We start from the raw sequence: 15,960 nt of genomic DNA, 5'->3' as shown, positions 1-15,960 counted from the left end.
TGTGGGGAGAGAAAGTACTGATGGTAACTTGATGAGTGGACAGATGGAGTCTGAGGTGCCATTAGAGAAATAAAGGTGTGAGGGACTTTCAGACCCCCCCTCCCCCCGTCTCTTGAATCTCACTCATACTGTAGTAAACCAGAAGTATCTCCACCAAAGTCAATGTTAGATTAGAGTCAACCTGGTAAAGTATGAGTCAGATCATAAAGCTCAAGGTAAACTAAGAATAGAGTAATGCAGCTATTCAATGCCATGAAGATGGGGTAAGAAGTTAACACTTGACATAGAGGAGGAGGAGCTAGTGGAGTGATTGAGGCTTAAAAAAAAAAAAAAACACTCACCATCCTGATTTTTCTGTATGTCACAGAAGTTGCCTTGAAAAAACACTTCTGAAGACAAGTTTTATGTATGTATGTTTAGAGTTACCTTTTGTTTCAGTAGTTTTGTCTGCATTATATTCTGAACAATTCTTGGGCTGCTGTGAAAAAAATACACATGTAAAACATAAATGTAGTTTATAACATATGTCCTTCCATGAGACTTTCGGCTAAGCCAAGTAAAAGTTTTAACGTAATATAACAGATGGTGAAAAAATTTCCATTGGAACTTTGACTGAAGATGGTTTTTTGACTACATGGAACTCTTGTGGAAAAATTTACAACGACAAAAACTAAAATTTTTCCTGTCAGTTTTTTGTAGAGAAAAATACTTTTTTCCAACCATCTCTGGAAAGTAAAAACATTAACATAGAGTATACCGTTTACTCTATAAAATGCATCCGATGAAGTGAGCTGTAGCTCACGAAAGCTTATGCTCTAATAAATTTGTTAGTCTCTAAGGTGCCACAGGTACTGCTTTTTTTCTATAAACTGAGAATCCATTCTTAAATCTGTTCTGTTGTACCTGGATATTTAAATACACTTGCATTATTATTTTTTCTTAGAATTACTCTCCTAATGCTTTTGGTGCACGTACAGAATCTCTGAATATACAATATATAACGCAAATTCTCTGAAACATGGAACCTCCCAAAACCTTGCAGCTCAAAAATATGGCTCTTTTTTACCCACACTCAACCTCCTGCTCCCAGACTTTAAAGCATGATCTGAATGCCAACTGGTTCTGGTGAACAGAAAGGGGAAGCAAAGGCTACTGGCAATGACCCCTGCCTTGAATATATTGTCTCCTGCTTCTTCACTATTAATGTAGGAAACTGTTCATGCAAATGTCTTGTCTGATCAACAGTTGTAATATAGACTTTTTACACTACAATTATATAAAATTGCACAAAGAAACAAATACCCCCACTTCCTTTACTGTTTTTTCCTAGGTTTCAGAGTAGCAGCCGTGTTAGTCTGTATTCGCAAAAAGAAAAGGAGTACTTGTGGCACCTTAGAGACTAACAAATTTATTAGTGCATAAGCTTTCATGAGCTACAGCTCAGTTCATCGGATGCATTTGGTGGAAAAAACAGAGGAGAGATTTACATACACACACACACACACACACACAGAGAACATGAAACAATGGGTTTATCATACACACTGTAAGGAGAGTGATCACTTAAGATAAGCCATCACCAACAGCAGGGGGGGGGGGAGGAGGAAAACCTTTCATGGTGACAAGCAGGTAGGCTAATTCCAGCAGTTAACAAGAATATCAGAGGAACAGTGGGGGGTGGGGTGGGAGGGAGAAATACCATGGGGAAATAGTTTTACTTTGTGTAATGACTCATCCATTCCCAGTCTCTATTCAAGCCTAAGTTAATTGTATCCAGTTTGCAAATTAATTCCAATTCAGCAGTCTCTCGTTGGAGTCTGTTTTTGAAGCTTTTTTGTTGAAGGATAGCCACTCTTAGGTCTGTGATCGAGTGACCAGAGAGATTGAAGTGTTCTCCAACTGGTTTTTGAATGTTATAATTCTTGACGTCTGATTTGTGTCCATTTATTCTTTTACGTAGAGACTGTCCAGTTTGGCCAATGTACATGGCAGAGGGGCATTGCTGGCACATGATGGCATATACCACATTGGTAGATGCGCAGGTGAACGAGCCTCTGATAGTGTGGCTGATGTGATTAGGCCCTATGATGGTATCCCCTGAATAGATATGTGGACAGAGTTGGCAACGGGCTTTGTTGCAAGGATAGGTTCCTGGGTTAGTGGTTCTGTTGTGTGGTGTGTGGTTGCTGGTGAGTATTTGCTTCAGATTGGGGGGCTGTCTGTAAGCAAGGACTGGTCTGTCTCCCAAGATCTGAGAGAGCGATGGCTCGTCCTTCAGGATAGGTTGTAGATCCTTGATGATGCGTTGGAGAGGTTTTAGTTGGGGGCTGAAGGTGATGGCTAGTGGCGTTCTGTTGTTTTCTTCGTTGGGCCTGTCCTGTAGTGGGTGACTTCTGGGTACTCTTCTGGCTCTGTCAATCTGTTTCTTCACTTCAGCAGGTGGGTATTGTAGTTGTAGGAATGCATGATAGAGATCTTGTAGGTGTTTGTCTCTGTCTGAGGGGTTGGAGCAAATGCGGTTATATCGTAGCGCTTGGCTGTAGACAAGGGATTGAGTGGTATGATCTGGATGAAAGGGCTTATCTTAAGTGATCACTCTCCTTACAGTGTGTATGATAAACCCATTGTTTCATGTTCTCTGTGTGTGTGTGTGTATATAAATCTCTCCTCTGTTTTTTTTCCACCAAATGCATCCGATGAAGTGAGCTGTAGCTCACGAAAGCTTATGCTCTAATAAATTTGTTAGTCTCTAAGGTGCCACAAGTACTCCTTTTGTTTTTTCCTAGGAAGACGTTGAGGAAGGCAAAATTTGGTAATCCTGGCCTGGGCCAAGGCAGCCTGGTCTGGAGTTTGTACAATTGGGTATGCATAATCCTTTCCTTTCCTCAATTTGTGACACTTCAGCCAAGGTGGTCTAGTATTTCTACACTCTTCCCTGTGGACTCGCTCGTACTGTGGATTCTAATATATTAAGGAAGAAAAGGAGTACCCGGGGCACCTTAGAGACTAACAAATTTATTAGAGCATAAGCTTTCGTGAGCTACAGCTCACTTCATCGGATAGCTCACGAAAGCTTATGCTCTAATAAATTTGTTAGTCTCTAAGGTGCCACGGGTACTCCTTTCCTTTTTGCGAATACAGACTAACACGGCTGCTACTCTGAAACCTGTCAATATATTAAGGTTATCTGATCAAGGAAATAGTTGAGATTCTTCAGAGTTCTGCAATCTGACTAAATTTGCAGAAGGCTCCAAGAGTGTGTTCTTCTCATGGAAACAAATGATAATGGATTAATGGTTAGCATTTTCTGTACTTAGAGTACATATATTTGCCTTTTCAGCTCTGAAAGTCTGGAATTGTCTTGCCCCACTTCCCAAACAGCAGAAATTCTCTTTACTCGCTGAAGAAACATACTTCACCACCTACATGAATCTGTGGGCCTTCATTTACCGTACGTTATTTTGATGGGTCCATGGTTTTTTTTTCAAAAACGGGGGGACTTCCAAGAAAAAGTGTTCAGTTAAGTACCATTTTTATGATATATAAACTCTTTTGGTTATTCTAAAAATTCAACATTTAGTTGCAGTAACCAAGCAACATACATGCAGTCACTGTCCTGCTGAAGCAACATTATTACCTCATTGTAACATTCCCAAGATTCATGGAGAACAGTATTTGGGACTACTAAAGTTGTCTTGTACAAACTAAATATGGTATTTTAATGATATTGGCTACAGATCTCCAAATACTGTATGATCTAAGTGAATGCATTTATCATGGACAGGACCAGAGTCCATTATTTTAAAAAAAAGAAAAGGAGTACTTGTGGCACCTTAGAGACTAACAAATTTATTAGAGCATAAGCTTTCGTAGCTACAGCTCACTTCATCGGATGCATCCGATGAAGTGAGCTGTAGCTCACGAAAGCTTATGCTCTAATAAATTTGTTAGTCTCTAAGGTGCCACAAGTACTCCTTTTCTTTTTGCGAATACAGACTAACACAGCTGCTACTCTGAAACCTGTCATTATTTTAAAGTAATCCTAACTTTGTATTTATCAAAGTAGTAAGTAAAGCACACATTGCTAAGGGCCAAGTCTACTCACCTGTGACCAGCCTGGGTATCTGGACACCGAGGTGATAACGGGAAGGGGTGAATCATCCTTAACATGAAAGAAAGACACCCTCCAGTAGCTTCCAAGAACCTATTGGAGAACAAGAGCCAGTCGATCTGTTGGCAGTCTGGTCCCAACTCCTGTGTTCTGCTGCAGTGAGAGCCTGTGCAGTTTCTCCATGATGCATGCGGTATAAGCGTACCATGCACAGTCCCTTCTCGATCCCACCCTCTACCTCTCCTCAGTGCAGCACAGCCTGGTTGTTTCAGCTCATGGGATTCTCAGCACCCATGAAGCTATGGCCAGGATTTCTCTCCAAGTAAATATTACAATGCCAAAATGTACTTACAAGAGAATTATTTACAACCATAATTTTATCTCTCCTGTTTAGCTTATGCTAAGCAACAACTAAATGACAGTTCTTGACTTTGGAAGAGCCCATTAGGAGTGTGATCAGATTTAAATGTATAGTCAATACAGGAATGAAAAGAATTAACAAGGTGAACAGTATGAAAAGTTTGAGCTGAAATAACAAATACTTGCATCTCGCCTTGTGTATACATTTCTTCATGTCTCCTGAAGAATGCTGTAAGTAGGAAAATATAAACTAATTTGTGCATGTGTACATGCACAAATTAAACAATAGTCTTTCTCAATAATGTGTGCACAAGAGACTAACAATTATTTTAAAAATTATCAATGTTGACAGAGGACGTTCCTTCCCTCCCGCATATTGCATTAAACCTCCTTGGCTGAATGGGCCTCAAGGAGACTTTCTTTACAATACATCTCTGCTCTCTACAGTTTGGGTGAGGGTCTTCTAGTCCTTGATGGCCTGGAGAGGGTTGAGAGGGTGGCCTGGCAATCAACAGTCAAGCCAGAGTGTTTCATATGTCTGCGTTGAGTGCAATTAGCATGAGGACTATTTTAATAATCAGCATTAATTCTCATGTTTAATACCATGTTATGGAGAAATTAATGCTTACAAAAATTCTTGATAGTTGGAGGGGAAGACCTTCAGTACCTATAGTGGAGAGGCCAACATATGAACTAAAATTGAAAGCATAGAACTTGAGCAATGCTTTTAAGCTATATCACTTTGTACCTGCACACTCTACTATATATAGCAATGTATTTGCTGAATACTAAATATTTACTGCTTATTACATGAAATTTCACCATGATCATTGCTCTTGACTGCAAAATGATTAGAAGAAAGCAAACTAATTTAAGGAATGTTGGATAATCTAAAATGTGCAACTACAACTTCAGTTCAAATTCAAAACAGTGAATATTTTCGTTTGGAGTATCCAGAACAGAATATTATTTATCACAAGTCCTGCCTGGAAAGTTTGTGCTTCCATTTGTCATTGGTAATTGCCTTAGGCATTTTTACTTTCTTTGGTATTTTCTGACAGAGAAGCCTTGAACATAATTGGAGGAATTATAATAGAAGAAAATTAATACCCTAAAAAAATGACTTTTGCTTTGCAAAAACAAGCATTAGATGTTTCCCTGATTGAGTAAAGAGGAAGGATCATTGATTGGATCATAACTTCTTTCTTGCAATAGTTTATGGATTAGTTTACACACAGACCTTGATTGAGATCATTTGTCGAACAATAAAACTGGTTAGGGAGGTTGTACATTCTTGCCTGTCTGTGGGTGTATCTCCCCCCCCCCCCCCGGGGCACTGTAGATTAGATACTTGCCACAAGTCTGGAATAACCTGCCAGTCTTTACAACTGAGGCAACGCTACTTGAGTGAGATTCTTCCTGAACGAGTCCATGAGACCGTGTCTTAAAACTGATTGATTTTGTTTTGAGTCCCATCATCTGTAAAGTTAAACTAGTAGGAGTATGGAAAATCATAAAATCCAAAACAAAAGATTCAACCCAGTAACTATGACAGTTTTGTGAAACATGAGATCAAAAATGCCACCGGGTTCAAGTTCCCTTCCCTTCTCTTATCAAATGAATACAAATTTTTCTAACTTAACACACACACAATAGCCTTCACTTGTATTGTATTAAGGCCATTTTTTATTTATTTATACGGAGTTCATATTTGGAAATGTAAATGTCTGTTTCAGATTAATTTCTAATAGCTTTTTCTAGTTGTCACTGACCTAATTTAGAAACATAATCTGAAAACTTTTGGTCAACAGTTCACTGGGCATTTGTAACTTTAGCTTTTGTGTCTCTTTGAGCTCCCAATGCATATATTTAAAACTACATGCTGCTATATTTAAAAAAAAAATAACATTTCTTTTAGATTTGTCTAAGGTATCTAATGCTACACAGATCATTAATATTTCAAATATCTTGGGGATGATGGTGCTTTGATTAGAATCATATTTTACTTGCATAAGCCTACCTGAAAACAAGGTTGTTTACAGGTATAGTCATGTAACGTGACCGCATTAAGGGATTTAATCACATGATAAATTTCCCAGGGTAACTTGGTGACATACTGCAATATGTTACCAAGCCTTCTCTGAACTCTGTTTACAGTTTTGGTGGTTAAATGAAAGCACTGTAACTCAGGTTAAGTGTGACCACAAATTATTTTGTTTTGTTAAAATCTTTTGTGTTTGGACACAAAAGCCTTTCATGGGGTTTACTCTGCTACAAAATTTGTCTGCATATTTCTGAAACTTGTATCTGAGTACAGCTGAACTCCCATATGGTGCTATAAACTGGGTTAGTGACTTGCACATCATGTTCTTGAAGATAATTTTAAAAACAAACTGACTACTTTACAGATGGTTGCTTGTTTTAGCAAATGCCTTGTTTCTATTGTTCTCAGTTAGAAACACTTGAAAAAATAGCTAAATGAATCAGGAAAAATATGTTAAACATGTAAACACACAGAGAATACTTAGGTTTCAGAGTAGCAGCTGTGTTAGTCTGTATTCTCTAAAAAGAAAAGGAGTACTTGTGGCACCTTAGAGACTAACAAATTTATTTGAGCATAAGCTTTCGTGAGCTACAGCTCACTTCATCGGATGCATCCATTGAAGTGAGCTGTAGCTCACGAAAGCTTATGCTCAAATAAATTTGTTAGTCTCTAAGGTGCCACAAGTACTCCTTTTCTTTTTAGAGAATACTTAATTATTTTTAAAAATGACTTGCATCCGTGGTGTGGAAGGTAAACTGGGGCTTCTAGCTCAAACAAAAGGCCTGCATTTTATTTTACCATTTGTTGCTGGTAAGCTGCACAGACAACTCGGTTCTTACCCCATAAAGGCTCCTTTGCATTTGTAGGCAACCGTCTTCAAGTGTGGGCCATTCATGGGAGATCAGTGTAGTGCGAGTTCAGTTCAACTTGCTGATAGTACTGAAATATATAAATGAGCTTCCGTTTTGGTGCATGCACAAAACACGCATTTAGTTAATCACACAATTAGCCTTTTCTTATCAGCTTGTGATAGAATGAGTAAATGATTAGAAAACATTCATTATAATGGTAGAGTTAATTTAGCTTAACCAAGGGAAGGCTGAGGGGTGTCTTGATTTAGTGTATAAATATCTGCATGGGGAACAAATATTTAACAATGGGCTCTTCAGTCTAACCGAGATAGGTAAACATGATCCAATGGCTTGAAGTCAATGTTAGACAAATTCACACTAGAGATAAGGTGCAACTTTTTAATGGCGAGAATAATTAATCATTGGAACAATTTACCCAGGGTCTTCGTGGATTCTCCATCACAGACAATTTTTAAATAAAGATTGCATTTTTTTTCTAAAAGATATGCTCTAAGAATTATATCAGGGATAATTTATGGCCTGTGTTACACAGGAGATCAGACTAAATGATCAGTGGTCCCTTCCGGTCTTGGAATTTGTCTCTATGAACTGTAGCTAGGCATGGAAGATTTTGGTTTTTGTTACTTTTTATAATTTTGATGGATAATATCAATTAGTTTTAAACATTTTTAAATATTTATTGACTTAAATTTTCATGGTTGCAAGAAATTGTTTTGTGGAGGTCATGCAGACAATGGGGAGGATTGTGGACTATAATTTAGTGATAGTGAGATGCAAGAAGTTAATTTGTTTGAACAGTTACAAAACTTTGTCAACATTACATGACCATAAGAACGGTCATAGTGTGTCATATCAACGGTCCATCTACCCCAGTATCCCAGTAGGTCTTCTGGCAGTGATGAGTGATGCTTCAGAGGAAATGAACAGAACACAGCAATTTTGAGTGATCCATCTCCTTGGATTTTTTTCTTTTTTTTGCGCTCTTAGTTTTTGTGTCCTTAGCTAGTTGCTATTCAGATTCTCTCTTGGCCTGCCTTAGTGTACTTTTACACTTGACTTGCTAGAGTTTATGCTCCTTTCTATTTTCCTCACTAGAATTTGAATTCTACTTTTAAAATAATGCTTTTTTGCTTCTAACCACCTCTTTTACTGTGCTGTTTAGCTGTGGTAAGGCTTTCTGGTCTTCCTAGTGTTTTTGGTTGGGGGTTCACATTTAGTTTGAGTCTGTATTATGGTTTTTTAAAATAGCCTCCATGCAGTTTGCAGACTTTTCATCCCTGTGACTGTTCTTTTTAATGTCTGTTTAACTAGCTTCCTCATTTTTGTCTAGTTCCCCTTTTGAAGTTAAGTGCTAATATGGTGGTGGGTTGGGTTTTTTTTTGCCATTTTAACCTCTACAAGGGTGTTAAATTTATTACGTTAGGATGGCTATTACTGAATGGTTCACTTATGTTTACATCTTGTACCAGATCCTGCATTCCACTTAGGACTTAATCAAGAATTGCTTCTGCCTTTATGGGTTCCAGGACAAGCAGTCTAGAAACCTTCTTGAGGTGACATATACCAAGTCACTGTGAGGATAGTTGAAATCCCCATTATTATTGCACGTTCAGCCTTTGTAGTCTCTCTAGTCTCCCTGAGCATTTCACAATCACCACCCTAGTCAGGTGCTTGGTAATATATTTCTACTGGTATATGCTTATTGTTCAAGCATTGAATTTTTATCCGTGGAGTCTATGGTAAAGTTTGATGCATTTAAGATTTTTACTTTGACTCTCTATTCTTTCAAATGTAGCATCGCTCCCCCCACTGGCACAACCTACTCTCATGCCTGTATATTTTGTACTGTTATTAGTACATCCCATTGATTATCCTCATTCTACCAAATTTCCTTGATGCCTGTTATATCAATATCCTCATTTAATGCCAGGCACTCTACTTTACCCTCTTAGTATTTAGACTTGTGGCAGTTGTATTTTGTCAGTGTTCTGTTGCTTGCCTTTGTGTTCTATTTAAATGGGACTCTTTTATGTTTGACTGTTTCTCATTAGCTCTTACCTGTAGTTTACTAATGTCTTTCCTAACTTCTTTACTAGTCTATAATGAACTCATCCCTAAGGGATGTCTTCTCCTGAATCATGTGCTCCTACACACCTTTCTGCTTTCCTTCAGCCCTTACATCCTCTGCAGCCTTTTTAATTTTACATACCAGCCATCCGTTTCCATTTTGGTTTAGGTGGAGTCCATCCTTCTTGTATAGGTTCCTCTTTTCCCAAAAGTGAAAAGCCTTAAATCAAACTCTGATAAGTTCTCATGCAGTGTCTTTCTTTCTTTTCCCTATCTCTGCATTTCAGTTATCGATGGAGATACTTAGACATCAGTTTGTGCATATATGGTATAATGGATGCTTACTAACAATAATCGAATTCTTGAATTCTAACTATCACCTTATCTAAAAATGTGCCCATGCAAAAGCATGGCCTTTTCAAATTTTGGCACAGTGTATATAAACATTAATCAACAATTAGTATATTTGACAGGTAATACTCTGAAACCATTCTTTGGTTTGAGGCAGCTTTGGAAAAAATGAATTTTGTCATTACTAATTTTAGTACACTAGTTTGAAGTGTTAACTTTGGTCATTTTGCCCTGTTCTTTCTTAATTTCTTCTGTAACTATAATTTGTCAAAGGGAGATTGGAGTTATGGAGAGAGATTTGCAAGATTGGCATGTGACTGAATATTTTTACAAATGCCTTTACTGTTTAATTTGATTTCTTTAAAATTTGCGATGTTAAGATATTTACTTGTCATTTCACTTAGATCCTCAATTAACTTTAATTAGTCAATGCTGTAAAATGGTTGAACAGACAGTACAAGCACAAGTATTGTGTAGTAATTGTAACTTTACCTTCCTCTCATAAGCAAACTAAAGCTCTTCATCTACATACATTGATTTTAAGCTTATAATTTTTTTTTAAGAATGTTGTAATACTGTGTATTTGAAGTATGTAATGGCAAAAAGATTTGTGGATGTAAATCACTTCATGATGGATTTACTTTTATAATATGAATTTTAATAAGAACATAATATAAGGTATACAGTAAATAACAGAGGTCAATGCATGACTGAAGTGCAACCTTTTTTGGAGGGTGTTTCTACAGGAGTCCTTCCTCCTCACCCCTAATTCATTGCTAGCATACATTATCTGCAAAAGAGGACATGCCGCTGAAAAGTTGGCCTTTTTGTGTGTGGTATGGAGACACAAGACCACAAACAATTTAGTATTAAATCTGTTGAGTTTGACCATGTTTTATATTTTACCTGCACTACGCAATTCTGCCTATGTTTTGAGATTTGATTTTCTCCTTTTTTACCCCTATTTTGTTTGTGTAAAACATTTCATTGTATATACTTTTTCTAATGTGTTAAAATGTAATGATGCTGAAAGGGAGAAACCAAGAAAAATTCACCCTTTACTTGATGACATTTATCTAAAAACATTTATTTTCGTAGAATCATAGAAGTGTAGGTCTGGAAGAGACCTCAATAAGATTTTGGAACAAAATATACAACTGAAGAGTTTGTTTATACATATCAAACAAGTTAGTTGAACTGATGAGAAATTGCTTTGAAGATGTCAATAAATCTGTGGGGGGTGGGCTGTGTTGCAATTGCAAACAGAATCCCCAATCAGGGTCATGTGCCGTACCTGATGGAATGGAAGTAACACAACAAGAAGGGTCTTGCTTTTAGATAAAATATGCATTATTACTTGCTTCTAACCCAAAATAAATACTGGTTTCTGAAATTGTGGAGAATTTTTCCACACGCAGTTGTACCATATTTTAAATTCAGATTTCGTCTTTTGTCTCTTTTTTTCATATCACTTTATTTATGTCCTTAATAGTAGAGACCTCCTTTTCTTGGCTCCCCTTAGTGCCTACTTTTCCCTTCTTCAATTATGTACAGAAAACAAGACACTGAAGTAAATTGAAGTACTTCTACAAGCCAGGATGAGTGGATTTTAAACAGGCCAAGACTTCATTATCTTTATTATTTATTATTATTTCTTTTAAATTTGACTGTAAATAGATATTCTTAAGGAAACAATTGTTTGGGAAGAAGTAAAAAAATACTGATAAGTTGGAATTCAGTTACCCCAGTTCGATGGGCAGGAATTGTTACTTTGACAAACTTATTGCATTTGTGCATTTCTTATATGTACAATTGTAGAAAAGATTGGCTCATTTGACGTTTGTTCTTTAATTTTCAGGCACAGGTACTTTTGGGCGGGTTCATCTGGTGAAAGAAAAAATGGCCAAACGTTACTTTGCCCTGAAAGTAATGAGCATTCCGGATGTCATTCGGCTAAAACAAGAACAACATGTACACAATGAGAAGTCAGTCTTGAAGGAGGTCAATCACCCATTTCTGATCAGATTGTAAGTTTTCCTTCTGCCTTCACTTTTTCTTTGATGTGATTATTTTTTGGATCAGATATTCATAAACAACTAACTTTTTAAATTGGCTTAAATAGTGTCCTTTAAGTCAGGAGTTCTCTTTCTGAGGCCCCCCTCAACATGCTAGAAAACTCCAGGGACCCCTGGGGAGGAGGAGGAGACGCAGCGCTCCAGGCCAGGGGTGGGAACTGTTGGGCATAGGTGTAGTTTGACTTCTATTTTGCAGGGAGGGAGCAGAAAGGGCTGGCGGGGCTCTGGCCAACTCTGCACAGCAGAGTACAGGGAGGGAGCACCACCTCCACCCCTAACTCACCTCAGCAGGCCACCCACATGTCTGGGGCTGTGTGCTGGTGGCTACTCCCCGAGGGCTCTGCTGGGCCTGGAGCTGCCCAGGCAGCTCTGACCAGCTGCGTGAGCGGTCAAAGGGGGCTGGGAGCTGAGGAGCAGCCAAATACTGGGCACCAGCAGCAGACGGGAATGCCACGGCTGCCCACTACATGGCACCACCAGCCAGAGGAGCAGCTGCCCCACACCACCTGGCTCCAACTTCCTGTCTAGGACCTGGACAGTGGGTGGGGGAGAGGAGGTGGTGTGTGTGCGGGGGTGGAACTGCCCGCAGGATGGCCCCACTTTGGGAAGACACTGTAGTTTGGGGGCCCAACACCCTTGCATCCTCTCAATTCTGCCCATGGGCCCAAGGTTTCTGCCTGCGTTGGGGTTTCAGGCTACACATTTCTACTATGTTAATGGAGGGGTGCGGGGTCTGGGAGGGAGTTTGAGTGCAGGCGGGGGCTCTGGGCTGGAGCAGTGAGTTGCGGTGCAGGAGGCGGTGCGAGGGGCAGGCTCTGGCTGGGAGGTGCTTACCACAGATGGCTCCTGGCTGCCGGCACAGAAGGGCTCAGGAAGACTGCCTGCCTGCCGTGACTCCACGCCGCTCTCGGAAGTGGCTGAGGCCAGCTACTGCTGGCACGGATCTGTGCACCCCTTGGGGGGAGGGGGACAGCAGGTCTCCGAGCGATGCCTGCACCCTTAAGCACTGCCTCCATAGCACCCATTGGCTGGTTTCTGGCCAATGGGAACTGGGAGGATAGTGCTGAGGGTGGGGGCAATGCGCAGAGCTGCCTCCACCACCCCACCCCCTACTCTGCCAGGGGCATGCAGAGACAGACATGCCAGCAGCAGCCGGCCGCTTCCGGGAGTGGCGTGGGGCCATGGCAGGCAGGCAGCCTGCCTGAGCACCCCGCAGTGTCTCGGGACTTTTAGCAGCCTGGAGATTGAGAGGGCTGTGAAAGAGCCTGGTGGGCCGGACAGAAATGTTAGTTGAGCTGGATCTGGCCCGGAGGCCGTATTTTGCCCACCCCTGCTTTAAAGTATGAGGTTTACAAACTGTTCCCATTGTATTACATTTACATTATCTGTGAAATTAGATTATTATACCTTCTGGAGCATGTCAGCAGGGTCCACCCAGGGGTGTTACAGCACAACTCTTTAGAGCACTCTACAATTTATGTCCCTTCAGTTTACATTGTCACAATAAGTTACTACACATCCAGTAGTAACTTCCTCAGAACAGGCATGGGATAGAAAACATTTGCATTACTGCCTTTAATATACCTTTACTGTGGATAAAGCACATGGGAGACTAATTTGCCATCTTTCACAGCATAATGATTCTCACTGTTGTTTTAAATTGATTTATGGACCTGAAGTCCTCCAGGAATAGTGCAAATACATGTCTGAATGATGGATTTTTGTTTAAACTGCAGGTTTGTAAAATCACACGTATAGCCACGCTGCTCCTAATGAGTGTACACATGAATGCAGCTGAAGTCCTCATTAATCTATATTTGTTTGCCATCCATATCTGCCTCTTTCTGAAAGCATAATATAATTCAGTATTGCTGTACTAATTCTACACACTTCCAAGCAAACGAGACCACTTCTTGGCTTCCTTTGATATATATGATGCGTGCAAAGCAATGAATCCAAATCAGGTGCAGGGGCTGACTGGAATTCCTTGAATCCATAAGCAGAACCAAAATTAAGTTTTCCAGAAACCAGGTCTGCTAGTGACATATGGGCTCAATTATTTACTTTAAAAGTATTAGACATTTGAGGTCAAAGAGCATAATTTAAACATTCAGCCACTAATTGATCATGGATGATTGCAGCTGAAATAGGTCTCTCTTGCTTTTACACAATACTCTTTGCTCTAGAGAAATTTTTAAATGGGAAAAAATGATTCATTAATGTGTTACAGCTGGCTCATTAGCATGGTGCGATGCCAGGACTTTTTGCATCAAATGGAAAATAAGTGTGGTAGAGCTAATGCATCTGGTCTTTATGGGGTAAAATCAAACTTGCGCTACTGTTAGCAGGTGAATTATTCTCTTCTGTTTTTAGAGAGGTTGGGGGAGTTAAAGTTTTAAAGTGAGACTAGAAATGCTAATGGTGACTAGAGTTTGAGGAGCAGATGAGGATAGCGGACATTTTATTTAATAATTAAAAAAGTAATTTGTACATTAAAATGTGTCCCTGTCTCTCATCTTAAAATGTACACTGTGACGTGAGGAGGTACTTGTATGTTCTTCCTTCTGGAATTCTGCACCATTGCACAATGCAGAATTCATGTTCCCTGCAGAATTTTATTTTTCCACACAGAATTTGGTAATCCCTTTTCTCTCCCACTCCCAGCACTCCTGCCCATGCCTAGCATGGTCAGCTGGGACTCCTGCTGTCATCCCCGGGTGTGATTATATTGTTGTTTTGACAAAGTATGCTGAATTTTGCAGAATTTTAAAATACTGTGTGCAGAATTTTTAATTTTTTGGCACAGAATTCTCCCAGCAGTAGTATATGTTTGCACATTGTCTAGAACAATAGGGACCTAATTTTGATTGGAATCTCTAAATGTTCCTGCAATATGTAAAGTTAGTAGGAATATCCCATGGTAGTTTGGAGAGAGAATACACTAACCCTTGTACTGGGGCAGTGGTTCCCAAACTTGTTCCGCCGCTTGTGCTGGGAAAGCCCTTGGCGGGCCGGGCTGGGCCGATTTGTTTACCTGCCACGTCTGCAGGTTCGGCCGATTGCAGCTCCCCGTGGCCGCGGTTCGCTGCTCCAGGCTAATGGGGGCTGCTGGAAGTGGCGGCCAGTACGTCCCTCGGCCCGTGCCACTTCCAGCAGCTCCCATTGGCTGGAGGAGTGAACTACGGCCCGGCCCGCCAGGGCCTTTCCCTGCACAAGTGGCAAAACAAGTTTGGGAACCTGTACTAGGGAATCAATGTGAGCAAATGTGTTTAACCATAGGGAGAGAGCAAATTTGATCTTCTCTCTCTTTAAAAAAACAGGTAAAACTTTCATAATATGGTGGAATGGGATCTGAATATTGGCTATTTTCACAAAATACATACTGTATAGTGATGACTGGCTGTATCATCTCTCAGATCCGAAATGTATTGGAACTTGGTGTGGATATACATTTAAATATGCTTCTTGAGTAATCTTTCTCAGAGGCAAAATAATTTTTAGTAGCCAATTTAATTATGGAGAGAAAAATAGAGAGGGGTGTGTGTGGCTGTGCGCATGCAAGATGTTTACTTGATGGATGAAAGAGGTGTGTTGAATGAAAAAGAATACCACATCTACTTTTGTTGTTCCTTCTTGTACCTGAATTCAACTTGTAGAATGTGTCTAAAATTTCACCTGGATATGTGCTTGAGTGCACAATTAACAATTTGTGCTTCTGAGTTTACATTTACATGCTCAAATGTGACATTTGTTTAGGAAATGCTTGTTTTATACTGTTGCAACAGCCAGACAGTGTAGTCTTGTATGCTACCTTCAGTGGGCATATTAAGATAAAAATTAATCTTATAGAAACAAGGATGTGTCCTAAGTGAATTTGACTGTAACTTTATGTATTTATGGCTTTCAGAAAAATAATTAGGAATAAATTTGAGCCCTATGTTTGATCGTCCCATTAATATCAACTAGTTGCTTGGTTATAAGAATGCAGAATAGGAGTCTTATGTTGGCCCAGTAACCACTTAAGATCCAAGAGCTAACTTCATATTAAAATAGTGCATGTTGTCTTGGCCTCAGCTTTTG

The 15,960-nt window shown here is 39.6% G+C and overlaps 1 protein-coding gene across 1 annotated transcript in view; it reads left to right on the top strand.

Moving 5' to 3' along the window:
• The window catches only part of PRKX (protein kinase X-linked), a 136,028-nt gene that overhangs the window by 54,575 nt on the left and 65,493 nt on the right, over positions 1–15,960 (top strand). Inside the window, exon 2 of the mRNA XM_038387232.2 lies at positions 11,664–11,832. Within this exon, the coding sequence (XP_038243160.1) occupies positions 11,664–11,832 (169 nt within the window). The remainder of the gene's footprint in view (positions 1–11,663; positions 11,833–15,960) is intronic.

The sequence above is a fragment of the Dermochelys coriacea genome, chromosome 1 (assembly GCF_009764565.3).
Source record: "Dermochelys coriacea isolate rDerCor1 chromosome 1, rDerCor1.pri.v4, whole genome shotgun sequence".
Lineage (NCBI taxonomy): Eukaryota > Metazoa > Chordata > Testudines > Dermochelyidae > Dermochelys > Dermochelys coriacea.
Note: the sequence above shows the minus strand (reverse complement) of the source record. Positions and strands in the feature narration are given on the sequence as shown.